General features: G+C 41.9%; 1 protein-coding gene across 2 annotated transcripts in view; it reads left to right on the top strand.

Moving 5' to 3' along the window:
- LOC120979189 (protein Wnt-7a) overlaps window positions 1-17,469 on the top strand; it is a 77,679-nt gene extending 60,210 nt beyond the window's left edge. For both annotated transcript variants that reach the window (XM_040407774.1, XM_040407773.1), the window contains exon 5: window positions 16,070-17,469. In XM_040407774.1, coding sequence (XP_040263708.1) covers window positions 16,070-16,549 — 480 coding nt within the window. In that variant the 3' untranslated portion in view covers window positions 16,550-17,469. The remainder of the gene's footprint in view (window positions 1-16,069) is intronic.
- The last annotated feature ends 313 nt before the right edge of the window (window positions 17,470-17,782 follow it).

Here is a 17,782-nt window from a genome sequence, read left to right as displayed (position 1 = left end):
AGAGAGACTATTAGTACATGTTGTAATACTAGCAAATAAAAAAAAAAAAGGGGGGGGGGGAGAGAGGTAAAGGTGAGAGCTATAGCTCTAAATAACTGTGAATCGTCCACACCGGCTGTAACGACTGCCAAAGGGACGAAGAGCACAGTACCCTAGCGGGGGAACGTGGAATGGTTGACCGACCAAAAAGGTGCATTAAAAGGGCATCCATGGACCAGCATAAAAACTAGAGTTCACTGCAAGGGGAAACTCTGTACTAATGAATGTTTGGTTAGGTGGAGAGGGGTGTTATGGTGAGAGCGTGGGCAACAAGAATCTGGTGACTCGAACATTGCCCCAAGACCCTCACTCCCCTCCCCAAAGATCACGTGCTCAGAGCGATTCTTCAGTGGGACAAGATGTATAGCATTGCTGGCGAAGGGGGATCTTCTCGTTCTGGTCAGGAAGCTTCCTATTAGCCAGTTCTATGTCTCCGCTTCAGCAAGGTGGTGTTTGGTGTTGCATTGTTGAAGGGCATTGTGACCGGCTCCAATTGCTTCCAAGGCGGCCATTTGCTGTACGTTGTCAGATATTCGCAAATTTGAGAATTCTTGATTGCGAAAATCAGCAATTTAATATGCGTGTATTGCGCATGCAATACAGGCGTTGCTACATTTTTCAAGCTGCTAGAAGTTTCCTGAGACTGGAGAAAATGGTTGGCATGGCAGAACATTACAATAGCTTTATATACAGAAAGAGTGCTCCAATATATTCTCGATTGCGCAAATCGGCAATTAATGATGCGTATATTTTTGCAGGTCTGATTACATATTACTGATTGGTGCACTAAGTATTGTTGTGAACTTGTGACATCACAGCACTATGTCTGTAGCATGTATGTATGGACAGCAGAACCTATCACACTGCCTAACACCCTGCACTGGGACCTATCAGCTACACTATATCACTATCTAACCTACACTGACTATCTCCCACTAACTATCTTTATTATATATATAAGCTAACTAACTAACTAACTATCTAATGTAATTAAACAGTAAAGCACAGAGCACAGCAATGACACTGCTGTCTCTCTCAGAACTCCACAAAACTACAGAAAATGGCTGCTGGGAGGTTCTTATATAGTAAGGGGTAGGCAACTTTCCTATTGGTTGCTAGGGATGTTGCTAAGCTCAGACAAAGACATTGCAGCCTTCTCATTGGCCCACAAGCAAGAAGGGAGGTTATTGATGAAAAAAAAAAATCTAGAATATTTCAGAATATGAATATATAGCACTATATTCTAAATTTTCGCGAATTCTCGAAGTGGCGATATTCGCGATTAAAATTCGCGATTCGAATATTTGTGCCCAACACTAGTGTCCAGTCAGGTACTGGGATCGGTGGGGTGTTCAAGAATCGAAAGGCTTCTGGGAGGTCCTCTGGAGAGTGGATGGTCATGGACAGTCCTCCTTGTTTGCAAAAAATAATGTGAAATGGGTGGCCAAAGCGGTAAGAGGCCCCTGGTTCTTTGGCGGCTTCCAGCAGTGGACAAACTAGCCTTCGCATGTAGAGAGTTAGGCGGGAGATGTCCGGCAAGATAGTGATTGACGTACCTTCATAGAGAATCTCTCTTTTTTCTCAGGCTCCCCAGAGGATATCTTCCTTTATCTTATAGAAATGTACTCGGCAGATTACATCGCAGGGTCTTTCTAAGTCGCGGATACTTGGACCCACTGTTCTGTGTACTCTGTCTAGTTCGATCTCTGTTCCCGGTGGCCTTTCTAACACCTTGTTGAAGATGGTTACTACTGTGCCGTACAATTGGTCGCTGGTGACCGTTTCTGGAATATTACGGATTTTGAGGTTATTACGACGTCCCCTGTTTTCCACGTCATTGAGGTGGAGGGAAAAGTCCTTCAGTTGAGTAGTATGAGTGGCTATAGTGGTAGATAAAGAGGACATTGTAGAAGCTGAGACAGAGCATTGCTGTTCAAGTGAAATTACTCTGTCGTTCAGAGACTGTACGGTCTCATGTACTGCTTGTAGGGCTTGGCCTGATTGGTCTCTATGCATGCTACTTGGGCTTCCAGGTCTGATCTTGTGGGCAGTGTTCTCATCATCTCCCATAACTCTTCCAGTATGCGATCCAGGGAGGCTGGGGGGAGCCCCTATGCATGCCCTCAGGTGGCTGTGAGGGTGTTGAAAATATGGCTGGCGTGCCTTGGCTGAGGGCGTCTCAGCTACTGCCAGGGGGGAGGCTGGTGCCTTTGTGGTGGGTTATGCTGCTGCCCTGAACTCTCTCTGCTGGTCGTTCCTGATGCTAGGCGCCCTGTAAGCTGGAGCGGCCCAGATGTCCCCTTGTGTGTTCGGGTGGTCCCCTTTGTATAGTGGGGTAGGGGCAGGAGGTGGAGTTAAGTGAGTCTCCTCGCAATCCTGTGAGGTCTTGTAGCGCTGGAGCGAAAGGAGCGGCTGAGGAGCGCAGCAGTACTGCTGGAGCTGCCATTGTTGTGGCCTCTATGTGTGTCAGCTCCACCAGTCCGGAGTGCAGGAAGAGTGTTCTGGAGGGGCCACGGACTGACTCCTGGACCTCCTCCCCTTTGACATGGAAGCGCTTTCCCCTATGTTTCTCCTGGTGCTGGTCACGGAGCCCCGAGTACGTGCCTCTTCACTCCGCATGCCGAAGTCATGCCCCTTTGGCACAAAGTTTTATAAATTTGGTGCATCTTTAGGTCTAGCACTTCTGTCTTGAGATGTTCTGCTTTGTAGGTCATCCTTTTATTGGAATGATTGTGACATTTTTTGAAACTTTTTAGAAAGTTGCAGTGGATAAGTCTGGCTTAAATCAGCTCGAAAGACTAACTACGACCACGTTCCCACCGGCTTTTCAAAATTGGAGGGAGTAGTGTAAAAAAGCAAAAATTGTGCAAACGTTACATACAAATAAGCCCAAAAAGTTGCAATGCCCTATTTTGTGACTTTTTGAAGCCAGTTTCTAAAGTACAGGGCTTGATAAATCCCCCCCAATGTCTTTCATGTTTTAGAGTTTTTTTTGACTAAATTTTGAGGTACATATAAGTTAGTGTTTAAAGGGATTTTTCATGACCCAGTGGGCCCACAAATCAACCTTAATTACAGTGAACACACCTGCAGGAGAAAGTTTGTAATGCTTACCAGTCCGAAGTGGAGTGGATCGGCCTCCCGGAAACAAGTTCATGGGATGCCCCTCTTCTTAAAAATCCATCTTTTGCTGATGTCACATCCTTTACCAGATTTCCACCCTGGACTATGGATGGGACATCACTTTCCCTGTGGACAGGGCCAGAGTCATTACTTTCCCTGGCGCATGCGCAGATGAGGATGATTCTGAAGTTTGCTTATATGCCAGGGAGGGGAATAGTTCTGGCCTTCTCTACAGAGGAAGTGACATTATGTCCATAGCCCAGACTGGAGACGAGGTAAAGGACATGATGCCGGGGGAAGTTGAGTTTTCAGAAGAGTTGACCAGGTTACCGAGAGGTCTTTCCACACAACTTCAGAATGGGTAAAAACTTTCTCCTACAGGTGTGTTCTGTGTAATTAAGATGAATTTGTGGATTTCTAAAGTATGTATCTGGTTTTTAGTGTTTAGTGACTGCTGTTATTTAATCAAATAATAGCATGTAAATTCTGCTTGTAAACTTTTTTTTTATTAAAGTCTGTTCACATTTGAATCATGGCTTTTCTTCATACTAGAAGCCACTGTGCAGTGTCAGGTCTCTTGTATGACTTATTGTGCCCGAGCCTGCTGTACAGAGAGGCAGATGTACTGGAGTAAACTATATCCCCTGCTTTTTTGATCGGTTAGTGTTATTTTAGCAACTGTCTGGCAGTGTTAATGGGGCACTGTATGGCATGACTGTATGTATGGTCTGTATGCTGTATTATTATATTATCTGGAAGGAAGATGTCACTAGAAGGTATTGCACATCACACAATCCAACCAAGGTTGGCATGTTTTATTTTAAATGAAGCCCAAATCTACAATGAGTGTTCCTCAGAAATACAGAAAATTCTAAACTTTCCATTTCATCATAATTCCACTCCAAATGATTGCTATTCATTCATTTTCTATAGATTGTCTATTAACATACCAAAGAAACGTATAGAAATTGATAAACTGAAGTACTTGTCAGTCGGGAAGATTTATGACTGTCTGTTCCTTTCATAAGGCATATGTACAGTAAGTGACAAGCTCAAAATAGTATGATATGAATGTCTACATGTAAGCTCATGCTTGCTGCTTCAGGCTGAGTTGCTGTTTAGTTGCATAGTTCGAAATGTTGTTCATGATACTTTTTTGGAAACCTTTGCTCGGGTCAAAAAGGTAAAGGTGATTATCAAAGAATTATCGAAGCCCAAGAGAGAATTTCTGGCATTTAATTGGAGGTTTTATTCTATAACACAGTGGGGCAAATTTACTAATATTATACATGGTGTAAATTTAGAGATGCTCTCTAGACCTGCATCAGATTTATCATAGGGACTTTGAGACAGAATTTTATACCAAAATTGTGGTGCAACTTTGGTGTAAAATGGTGCGTCTTAGGCCCAGACCTTTTTTTTGCTAAGCCCTGCCCCTTTCTAGGTACACCTCACTCCTCCAAATATAGAGATATGGCAGTGTATATTTGGAGAGTTGGTCCCCCTAGAGTGTCATCCCAAGTGTCCCTTCAGGTTTCACATAAAGTGCCCACTGCCCACAAGTGTCATCCCCATTGTGTCTCAGGTGTCAGTCACAAAGAATCGCCATCAGTGTCCCCTTCAGTGTACGCGATAATGTCCTTGCTTTAGGGGCATCCCTAGTGTCCCCACAATGGAGAAACCAATTATGCTTCTTTTTTATTGTTTGCATATTTTTATGTATAAAATTGGGAAAGGATATTAGAATTTGTATTTATTTTTGTTTTTCATTTAGCCCTCTCAAAAGGCTTGAGTAAATTATCCCCTGATTACTTGTAGCATAGACAGTAACAGAATACTATTGCAATCTATGGGATTTCAACAGGCTCCCTGTTAAGCCATGCCGCAGGCACCACAGCTTAGCAGGCAGTCTGCTATGGCAGGCCTGGGTGCATGCAAATGGCCACAGGCTGCCATAGCAAGCAATTGGAGCATCAAAATTTCACCACGTAGGCCTCGACTGAAGGACAAAGGGAGCCCCTTCCCTCTGTAAAACCCAACCAATGCCTTGGTTACTATTCACAGCGGCATTTGAGGGGTTAAATGAGCAGAGTTGGAGTAATATTCAGTCCCGGTCGCTGTCATAGCCCGTATTTATGGAGCAAGCTAAGCTCATGAGTGCGCTCTATACATCTCCTTAATGCAAGTTTGCGTTAATAGGTTGATATCTGGATCAAGACATCCCCATTAGTAGCATGATGCATTACTGTTATCAGCCCATAAGTTCTCCGACCAGGGCCAGAGATCTCTTCAGTAGCACTCCAAATACTGATGACAGTGGTCAACCTCTAATTCCAGCAGCCCATCTATTTAAGTACTGATGGTCAAAATCTATTCCAGGAGGCAGGAGCCCCACACTGATTTCATTGAGCATCAGTACTTGTAGGGGGGTATAATGAAAGGCTGCTGTAATGAGAGTGTGACCATTAGCAGCCCTGCAGCTCCCTAGTACTGATGGTCAGTGCAGTGCCCCTTTCCCACCCCCACAGGTTCTGATGTAACATAGTAACATAGTAACATAGTACATAAGGCCGAAAAAAGACATTTGTCCATCCAGTTCGGCCTGTTATCCAGCAAGTTGATCCAGAGGAAGGCAAAAAAACCCTGTGAGGTAAAAGCCAATTTTCCTCACTTTAGGGGAATAAAAAATTCCTTCCCGACTCCAATCAGGCAATCAGAATAACTCCCTGGATCAACGACCCCTCTCTAGTAGCTATAGCCTGTAATATTATTACGCTCTAGAAACACATCCAGGCCCCTCTTGAATTCCTTTATTGTACTCACCATCACCACCTCCTCAGGCAGAGAGTTCCATAGTCTCACTGCTCTTACCGTAAAGAATCCTCTTCTATGTTTGTGTACAAACCTTCTTTCCTCCAGACGCAGAGGATGTCCCCTCGTCACAGTCACAGTCCTGGGGATAAATAGATGATGGGATAGATCTCTGTACTGACCCCTGATATATTTATACATAGTAATTAGATCTCCCCTCAGTCGTCTTTTTTCTAACGTGAATAACCCTAATTTTGATAATCTTTCAGGGTACTGTAGTTGCCCCATTCCAGTTATTACTTTAGTTGCCCTCCTCTGGACCCTCTCCAGCTCTGCTATGTCTGCTTTGTTCACTGGAGCCCAGAACTGTACACAGTACTCCATGTGTGGTCTGACTAATGATTTGTAAAGTAGTAGGAATATGTTCTCATCACGGGCATCTATGCCCCTTTTGATGCAACCCATTATCTTATTGGCCTTGGCAGCAGCTGCCTGACACTGTTTTTTGCAGCTTAGTTTGCTGTTTATTAAAATTCCTAGATCCTTTTCCATGTCAGTGTTACCGAGTGTTTTACCATTTAGTATGTACTGGTGACTTGCATTATTCCTTCCCATGTGCATAACCTTACATTTGTCAGTGTTAAACCTCATCTGCCACTTATCTGCCCAAGCCTCCAATCTATCCAGATTGTCCAGTACAATACATGGTCATGATGGTCATTGTGGTCAGCCTCCTATATATTTCAACACCCCCCATCTCTCACTGCTACTCTGGTCCCAGCAAGCCTGGAAGGCCACTTCCTGTTATCTGTAAGTTTGTTTAGTGACTTACTCAGATGCTTTGGAGACTCCCGTCTGGGAATCCAGTAGTCCAGCTGTGGTTGGATTGGGTGAAAAGGCAGGGTAAGAGACATAGGGTGGAGCTAACTAGCAAACAGAGTGTGCAGAGTTAGCTCCACCCACACATAATGTCTGTCAGGACTAGAATGGAGGAGGAGCAATGTGTTATTGATTGAGTAAAGTTATAAGCAGCGCAGTGGCCTGGATGGCGGCGGGGAGTAAGTCCTACAAATTGAAGGGGACACCGCTGGGAACCTCTTTAAAAAAATACAAATCATATTAACTGGTGGACCACTTAAGCGAAAGGGAGAGCAGCCCACTGGGAATCTGCATGGTAGGGCAAATTCTTAGTCCAGGCCTTCTCAAGACCCTCATTTCTGTGATTTCTGGGGGTCCCAGCATAGTTGTAGATAGGTGATAGGAATTCAACTTTTGCCTTTAAAGGGTTTCTGTCACCAGATTTAACCCTATTAAGCTAGCTGACATTAGCGACATTAGCGATGTGCTAATGTCAGCTAAACCTAACTAGCCTATTCCTACTTTTATCTATGCCCCCGTTATGCATCGCATCTGTCTGCCAGCCCTGTGCTCTGGTGAAATCTCGCGCCGTTCAGTATTCGGCGCAGGCGTGGTGAGGAAGTTGGCAGCTTGTGAGGTCAAAAAAACTATAGCTCTTAGAACATGGAGACATTAAAACATCATTTAAACGTTTAAAAAATACTATGATTGTGTTAAAGTGAAATAAAAATGTAGACATATTAGGTATTGCCACATCCATAACAACCTGCTCTATAAAAATATCACATGACCTAACCCCTCAGGTGAACACAGTAAAAAAAAAAAAAAAAAAAAAACTGTGCCAAAAAAGCCATTGTTTGTCTCCTAACATCACATAAAGTGCAACGCCAAGCGATCAAAAAGGCGTATGCCCCCCAAAATAGTACCAATCAAACCGTCACCTCATCTCGCAAAAAATTAGACCCTAACTAAGGATACTTTCACACTAGCGTTAAAGTTTTCGGTATTGAGTTCTGTCACAGGGGCTCAATACCGGAAAAAAACGCTTCAGTTTTATCCTAATGCAGGCATGCTCAACCTGCGGCCCTCCAGCTGTTGCAAAACTACAACTACAGCTATCAGCCTTCAGCAGGGCATGGTGGGAGTTGTAGTTTTACAACAGCTGGAGGGCCGCAGGTTGAGCATCCTTGTCCTAATGCATCTGAATGGAAAGCATTCCGTCCAGTATGCATCAGGATGTCTTCAGTTCAGTCGCTCTCACAGTATTTGGCCAGAGAAAATACTGCAGCATTCCGGAACACTTCCATTAAAAGGTATTAATGCTGGATCCAGTACCAAGTGTTCCAAAAAAATGAATCTGGCTTCCTGCATGCGCAGACCTTTAAAAAAGCAAAAAAAAATAATACCGGATCCGTTTTTTCCAGATGACACCGGAGAGACGGATCCGGTATTTCATTGCATTTGTCAGACGGATCCGCGTCTGGATCCGGAAACAAATGCTATCCGTTTGCATACGAATTTCCGGATCCGGCAGGCAGTTTCGGCAACGGAACTGCCTGCCGGAATCCTCTAACACAAGTGTGAAAGTACCCTAAGACAATCGGTCAAAAAATAAAAAAGCTATGGCTCTGACTATGGAGACACTAAAATTTTTGTGTAAAACTTAAATAAATAAGAAAAAGTATACATATTAGGTATTGCCACGTCCGTAATGTTCTGCTCTATAAAAATGACCTAACCCCTCAGGTGAATGCTGTAAAAATAAATAAATAAATAAATAAAAACTGTGCTAAGGGTACTTTCACACTAGCGTTTTTATTTTTCGGCATAGAGTTTCGTCACAGGGGCTCTATACCGGAAAAGAACTGATCAGGCATATCCCCATGCATTCTGAATGGAGAGTGATCCGTTCAGGATGCATCAGGATGTCTTCAGTTCAGTCGTTTTGACTGATCAGGTAAAAGATAAAACCATAGCATGCTACGGTTTTATCTCCGGCAAAAAAAACTGAAGACATGCCTGAATGCCCATAGGAATGTATAAGTGCATTCAAAATACCGGAATGCCGGATCCGTCCTTCCGGCCTGCGCATGCGCAGACCAGTAAAAATGTGAATAAAGATACAAGACAGATCCGTCTGTCCGCATGACAAGCGGAGAGACGGATCCGTCCTTGCAATGCATTTGTGAAACAGATCCGCATCCAGATCTGTCCCACAAATGCTTTCAGTCAGCGGCAGATCCGGCAGGCAGTTCCGACGACGGAACTGCCCGCCGGATCACACTGCCGCAAGTGTGAAAGTAGCCTAAAACAACAAATTTTTGGGTCACCTTGCCCCATAAAGTGTAATAATGAATAATCAAAAAATCATATGTACTCAAAAATGGTACCAATAAAAACATCAACTCTTCCTGCAAAAAATGAGCCCCTGCACAAGACAATTGGCAGAAAAATAAAAAAAATATGGCGTTCAGAAATTGGAGACACAAAAACATAATTTTTTTAAAAAAAATGCTTTATTATGTAAACTTGAAAACAAACAAAGAAGTAGACATATTTGATATCATTGCGTCCGTAACAACCTGCTCTATAAAAATAGCACATGATCTACCCTGTCAGATGAATCACAAAAAACTTTATATAAAGCAATTAAAAATCATATGTACCCCAAAATAGTACCAATAAAACTGGCACCTTATCCCCTAGTTTCCAAAATGGGGTAACATTTTGGGAGTTATACTGTAAGGGTGCATCAGGGGGGCTTCAAATGGGACATGGCATCTAAAAGCAGTTCAGCAAAATCTGCCTTCCAAAAACCATATGGCGCTCCTTTTCTTCTGCGCCCTGCCGTGTGCCCTTACATCAGTTTACGACCACATGTGGGGTGTTTATGTAAACCTCAGAACAAGGGTAATAAATATTAAGTTTTGTTTGGCTGTTAACCCTCCATGTGTTAAAGAAAAAAATGGATTAAAATGAAAAATCTGCCGAAAAAGGGAAATTTAGAAATTTCATCTCCAGTTTCCTTTAATTTTTGTGGAACACCTGAAGAGTTAGCAAAGTTTGTAAAATCAGTTGAGTAACTTGAGGGGTGTAATTTCTACAATGGGGTCATTTATGGGGGGTTCCCACTATGTAAGCCCCACAAAGTGACTTCAGAACTGAACTAGTCCTTAAAAAAGTTGACAGAAATTTTCTTAAAAATTAAAAAAATTGCTTAAAAAATTCTAAACCTTCTAACGTTCTAAAAAAAATAAAAATTACATTACCAAAATGATGCCCACATAAAGTACCGTAGATATATGGGGAATGTTTATTAATGAATAATTTAGGAGGAATCACTATCTGTCTTAAAGGCAGAGAGATTCAAATTATTTTTTATAAATAAAGGTAAAACATATTGACTCAAATTTACCATTTACCATGAAGTACAATGTGTCACGAGAAAACAATCTCTGAATGGCTTAGATAAGTAAAAGCGTTCCAAAGTGATAGGCAGGCCTGGACTGGCAATCTGGGGGCCAGTCAATCCGCTCTTTAAATTTGAGGAGGTGACGAGCTATGTATTATACCGCCCTGTATATGGAGGATGTATGTAAGGAGGCTGGTGAGGTTTGTGTGCCAGGGCTGCTTTTAAGTCCCTGTCCGGCCCATTTTAATGTATGATTTTTTTGTTGTAGGAATCTTGTGGACTCGAATCCCGACCTCATTTACTAAATTCAAATCCGACGAATCCATGAAAGCGGTGACCGGTGCAGTCCCTGTATTCTAATGCAGCGGCCCCGCTCACTGTAGTATAATCTTATGATCTAACCTGCATTGTTAAGATATAATAATCCATCTGTATTACTTACATTACAACATTAAGTTCCATTACAACATAAGTTACATTACAACAAGTTAGCAGAGAGGAGGGAGGAGGCAGGCCGGAGGACGGGGCGGGTGGCGCGTCACTCACTACGTCACGTGCCTGCGCCGCCCACTTTATGAATGAAGCAGGCGGCACGGGCGCGTGACGTAGTGAGTGACGCGCCGCACGCCCATCCTCCCAGTCTGACTCCTCCCTCCTCTCTGCTACGGAACCTAATGTTGTAATGTAAGTAATACAGATGGATTGTTATATCTTTACAATGCAGGTTAGATCATAAGATTATACTACAGTGAGTTGGGCCGGTGCATTTGAATACAGGGACTGCACCAATCCCCGCTGTCATTCCTAATCCAGATGCCGGCCCCCAGCCCCTGTATTGGGCCTCATTCACACTGCAGGGACACTGCCATCCACAGATCCCCCATAACAGTGCCATCCACAGATCCCCCCATAGCAGTGTCATCCACAGATCCCCCCGCCATAAGTGTTTGGATCACTTTGTTTCTTACACCATTCACACAATTCTTATGTACAGGATTCGTAGGATTCGAGATTCAAAAGATTTAATAGATTCGAGAACCTTTTCGGATTCGTATTCGAAAAAAATTTCATTCATCCCACCTCTAGTTTTTTGTATACTAAAAGCTCAGTATACAGGTTAAATTGCTGTGTAGGCACTTTGCGATAAATAAGTGGGTTTTGGGCTGCAGTCTGGGCACTCGATCTATGAAAGGTTCGCCATCACTGGGATATACTAATATTATATAGTACAGTACATCATAGTGTAAAATAGTGTAGTCTATAATATTATTGTGTAGTGTATGCTAATATTATATTATGATATAGTGTATGATATTATAGTGTGATATATACTATAATGTAGTGTATTATAGTATAGTGTAATTATAGTGTAAAATAGTATAGTATAATATAATATAGTCTATAATAATATTGTATAGTGTATGCTGATATTGTATGGGATGATACATTGTAGCATAATACTGTACAGTCTAGAATAATATTGTGTAATAATATTGTATAGTATAGTCTACTCTCGAATATTATATAGTACATATACACACACTAATATTTGCAGAGTACAGTAACATAATATATTGTAGCATTGTGTGAGTACAGCACTGCAGGACACTGACACGTAACCTGTCTGGGTTCTGTGGCTTATGACATGAAAGTTAGGCAAATTTCATTAGCTATTGGTTTAGAAGGGACACCAAATCCGTACAGTGGTCCTTTGCCAGGTATGCGAGACCCAGAATGCTCTGAGCTCACCGAGCTCCTGAGTCAGCTGGCATATTGTGCGATATTGCATAGGAGCTCCATGAACAGCGGACTCTTTCGCTTGTTGATCCACTTGACCAGCACACTCAGCTTTTTCCAATCAAACTGTTTATTCCATCATTGTCTGCAGCTCGGCAGCTAATGAAAAACGTTGGTAGGAAATTTACGCTGTTTGGAAGGGGCATATTAGGCACACATGGATGGATAGACAATATATTGACAGTTCAAATTAGCAGCTCCACTGGATTCTGGCTGGGCAGCGCTAAGATTTGCTTTATCTTTGTTTTCTATTATTTTAGATAGTCACATTAAGCCTAACATAACAAAACTAAATGTAACAAAAGTAATAAATGTGCTAGATGTTACAGTAACAACTCTATCTTACATGTAAGAAAACAAAGCAAATAATGAACCCAGATAGAAATGTCGGATTGCTGCAAAACTTTGCATACAGTTATGTCTCAGGCAGATGTATAAATTAATACAGGTGTGGTCTGATTAGACACCGAGTCTTGCCACAAGAAGGCATAAACATGCTTCCCCAGCTGCCCTATAAAAGGCTCTCAGAGGCTACTTTTGGGTAGTATACTTCTTCTTGAGAGACTACTGACTGCTAGACATGCCTCTACAACGCATTTAAAGACATTTTGCCCAGTTGACAGACTTTGAGAGGCTGCATATCATTGATCTGAGAGAAGCAGATTGGTCCCTTTGACAAATTGACCGCCATGTAAGCCCTTCTGATCTAGCTGTTATAGGAGATATTGGGAGCTTTAGTCACATGAGGACAAACACACAGCAAACAGGCCCAGACAGATCGCCCAGATAGACCACCAGTTGAGAGGATCATTTGATCTGCTGACAAGCACAAACAGTTCCAACAGTTTTGCTGTCCGCCATCTAGACACAGGTGGCACAGTCGGTCATCCATAGAGGTGATACGAGAGACACTAATAGCTCAGTGATATGTGCAGGACGTCCTGCGCCCACATGTGTTGCCTGTTATGACAGGGCTTCCAACTGGTACTTTTTAGCAGGATAATGCTCGCCCACATACAGCAAGGGTTTCCCACCAATGTCTCCACCAGATTGCAACACTACCAGATTGCCAGATTTATTGCCAATTCAGCATTTATGGGACCAGCTGCGATGCCAGCTCCAGCAACCTACAAGTGTGCAGGATCTTCAAGCCCAGCTGCAACATATTTAGGCAAATGTGCCACAGGATACCATACAGAACCTGTAGGCCTTCATGCTCAATCGTATCTCACATTGAATTCAGGCTAGAGGAAGCCCAACAGAGTACTAAAGCCTCTTTTTAATTTTAAAGTTTTACCCAATAAACTTACCCATTTGCTCTAACTTGTAATCACTTATATACTATAAATTCAGAAACTCTTGAGTCAGATCCCTCACATTTCAGAAGGGAAAATACAGTTGTAACCAAGGGTGGACTCATAACATATGCCCCAGGGCCTATGGCCAGAAGAGACCCACAGCCCCCTGGTTGGTAAGAGTACTCCTTAAAAGAGATCAGATAGGATTACTTTACTTATTGTAAAGGGCTGGGCAACCCCTTTAAAGTTTAATGGGGGAATGTATCCCCTGCAGTGGTGTTGGTGTCCAAGTCTGTATTTGTTTTGTGAGGTTGTACCAAATTGACGCACAGTAATAATATGTTTGGTGCAAGTGCAATGTGGTGTACTCCTATGTCTGTAACAATACACCAGAGCATTGCCTGGCATGGAATTGTTTTTTTTTCAACTTGTACATCATAAATGAGTCTTAAAGTTGTTCTAATCTGAAATCCTGACCTACTTTTCACTCCACTTCTAAAAGTGGCAAGGCTCACCAAATGTCAAAAAAGTTTACCAAACATCACTTGAAGTTTTTTATGCCAGAGAACTTGCATAGCAGATTTGATAAGTGACCCTCTAAGTGCCCAGGTCGGTCACAGTCCATCTTTGGTTATAGCTATCAATGGGGCATAGAAGTTTTATGAAGCATATGGCATGTAAATGATAGCAGAAGTAGAGTTTATCCCTACTTCTAGAATAGACACATTTAATATGCCTACGGTGTAATTAAGGGAGATATGTAGCAATGAGCGAACCCGAACTGCAAAGTTCGGGTTCGTACCGAACTTTGCGAGTTCAGGTACCTGGACCCGAACCCGGACTTTTTCACTGAAGTCCGGGTTTGGGTTCAGTGTTGGGATCATTTTATTATTTTCCGTTATATGGTTATAGCGGAAAATAATAGCATTCTTAAGACAGAGTTCAAAAGAGTATGGCAACTTAGAGGTAAAAAAAACAACTCACCTCGTCCACTTGATCATGCTGCCAAAGTGTCTTCTATCTTCTTTCAGCAGGACCTGCAAAAGCACCTGCGATGACGTCACCACGCTCACCACATGGTGAGCGTGGTAAATGTGATGATGTCATCGTAAGTACTCTGGCAGGTCCTCCAGATAGATGGACCTGCGATGACGTCACCGCGCTCACCACTTGTTGAGCGCTATGATGTCATCGCAGGTCCTTTTGCAGGTCCTGCTATAAGAAGATAGAAGACACTGTGGCAGCGCGATCAAGTGGATGAGGTGAGTCATTTATTTTTAGCCCCTAAATTGACATATTCTTTTGCATTCTGTCCTAAGAATTAATTTTTTTTCTGCTATAACCATGTTATAACGGAAAATAATAAAGTGAAGTTCTGGTCCCTGTTCACTTCAATGGGGTTCAGGTTCGGGGTCAAGTTCGGGTCCAGAACCCAAACTTTGACCTGAAGTTCTGCTGAACCCGGCGAACCCGAACTTCCACAGCTTCGCTCATCCCTAGAGATATGCTATCTGTGACAGGTAACTGGCGACCATCAGTTTTCTGAACTTAATTTTAGATTTGAATGGAGAAGAAAACATAATGTACAGTACTAAAGATTAATACAAGACCACCTTGTTGACTTTCAACTTTCATGCCATCTCAGGTTCCGTTTTAGTTTCTGTAATTTTGTTACCCAGAATAGCACTGCATGCAGCACTGCTCTTTCCATCAGATCTGCCAAGATGGGTGAGAGAGGCTCTGAGGCACTGTGAACACTGTGAACTGCATCACAGCGTCAAACAGGAATTTTACATTCAGGGAGCCCAGTGGAGCAGTACAGCTAAGGAGCGGGGAGCCCGCACTCTAAAGCAGGTAAGTATGCTTCCCTTCGCAAGTCTACCCAGGAAATAGGGTTTTGCCAACTCCACCAAAGGTTCACAACCCATTTAAGTGTTGCAGGTAGTAATTAGTTATTTAAAAATAAAGATGTCCTTAAAATTTGATTTTACACCTGACCTCAGTTTAAAAAATACTTTGGAGGAATTTGAAAGTCTCAGCATAGCTTGTATAGAGTTCATCTTCTGGCACCGAAACCTCCCAAAGATGTGCCAAAATTATTATGTGCCTCTTAGCAATGTTTGCGCATCATATTCCAGGATATTCTTTTATGAACACTGGCATTATAAACACCAATGTTTGTAAATTCCCCCATAGTGGATCTTAAAGTTTGAGATACAAATTAGGTTAAGTAAGAAAGTAAAGGAAGAAGTAAAAAGGAGCCAGACAGTTACCAAAGGGCCCAAACATATGAGAAGCTGACCCTGGCTGGAAACCCCATTAGTTTCCAGCATAAAAAAAAGGTCCCAGTACTAGATTTAATGAAAAGATGAACACCAATGCTGGATTCACAGCTACACTGCTCAGTACTGTTGTGTATGTCCACCATGTTGATGCTGCTAAGGGTGTGCTACAAAAAGATAGGGGAGAAGGATCACCTCTTCTGTGTGTGTGCTGTGTATAGAAGACATCATAGCAGCTAGTCTCCACCCCTACTGGAACTGGGAAAGCTAGTGATAAATGTATGTAGGTCATATAATGGCCAGAAATAGTGTTTATACTGTTGTACATACACATAGCCTATTATGAAAAATAACCTGAAACGAAAGTTACAGTAATATTTTCTAAACACTGAACTGATGATGTGAAGATGTTCTCTAGCTGATTTATTTTTATTTTTTATTCTTTGCAGGTCTTAGAGGAGAACATGAAACTGGAGTGTAAGTGTCATGGAGTATCAGGATCTTGTACAACAAAGACCTGCTGGACCACACTGCCAAATTTTCGTGAAATAGGATTTCTATTAAAGGACAAATACAGTGAAGCTGTTCAAGTTGAGCCAGTTCGAGCCAGCAGACATAAGCGACCGATGTTTCTCAAAATCAAGAAACCGCTGTCATATCGCAAACCAATAAATACAGACTTGGTGTATATAGAAAAATCTCCAAATTATTGTGATGAAGACCCAATATCAGGCAGTGTGGGGACGCAGGGTCGACTGTGCAACAAGACAGCCCAGCATACGAGTGGCTGTGACTTAATGTGCTGTGGAAGAGGGTACAATACCCACCAGTACTCTCGTGTATGGCAGTGTAACTGTAAATTCCACTGGTGCTGCTACGTGAAATGTAACACATGCAGTGAAAGAACAGAAGTTTTCACCTGTAAATGAGAACCTTACCCAGATGAGGACATGTTTTAGCCCTGGGAACTAATATCGTACATTTGCACAAGATCTTAAGCCACATACTGCAAGACTGTGACCTAGAGTTCCATTCCCTTGTAGGAACCGAAGTGAATGGACCATTGTTGTCTTTTCTATGAGTATCTTTGAGATCTCATCCATGGACAGCCTGATATGTCTAAATTCTTCATTGTAGATTTGTTCAGACTGTTAACAGCTATAAAGAGTACAAGGCAGAGAAGACCTTTTTTGGGGAGCTCTCTGTATCTGGGGGTCATTTCACACAACTCATGTAATGATCCATTCCAGCAAAGAATACACTACATTTTGAGAGATGTTGGGTAGGTAGCCATAGCTTTTACACTGTGTTCATTCCTTATTTTTCTGTATAGACATGAATCTGCTGAAGAATCAAGCCACTGGTGGTACACAGAGGAATATTATACAAACAGCCGCTATGTTAACTGAGCTAACAGGATAGGTTAACAATGAACTTGTGTGACTTCCCGCTTGGATTGTACAGATTAAGGTTGTTTATGCTCCTAATTTTCACACCATAATTTTTTTATTTTTTTTAGGTTTTTAGTTCTTCTCTTATTTTTGTTTTGTTAAGTGAGGCGCTGTTATATACATTATAAATACATTTTTATTATTATTTTTGTTGGCACAGGGACTTTAAATATTAGTGATGATATTTAACAATATATTTTAGAGTAAACTAATATTAATTTATTTAACATAAAAAGAAACCTACTGCCATTTGGAACTGTCTCATACTGAACAAAAAAATATATTTTTTTTTCATTCCTTTCAAAATGAGATCTTTGTATTTCAAAAACTGGAGGTGTAAATAATATGTATTACTCTGATCCCATTTATAGCTGTGCACAGGGTTGCCCACCAAAATATTTTTTTTTCTGGATGACTTATCCCAAACTCACGGACAGCCAATAGTATTTATGGGCAAATTGGAAAACCACAATAAATGATAAAAATTATAAGTAATACATGTCTATAGCTCAATATCTAGTCAAGAACCAGCAGTCTAAAAACAATCATGGACACATCTATTTTTTTCACCGACACAGGAAAAAAGTAGCCTATTTTTATGGACTGTCCAGAAATTTCTGGATGGTTGGCAACCCTGGCTGTGTACAAGGGATAATCTTGTTTGTTTTCCTGTTTTATGGCGAAAGCAGACATCTCTTTCTTAAATCTTTT

Source organism: Bufo bufo, chromosome 9, assembly GCF_905171765.1.
Source record: "Bufo bufo chromosome 9, aBufBuf1.1, whole genome shotgun sequence".
In the NCBI taxonomy this organism is placed as follows: Eukaryota; Metazoa; Chordata; class Amphibia; order Anura; family Bufonidae; genus Bufo; species Bufo bufo.
Note: the sequence above shows the minus strand (reverse complement) of the source record. Positions and strands in the feature narration are given on the sequence as shown.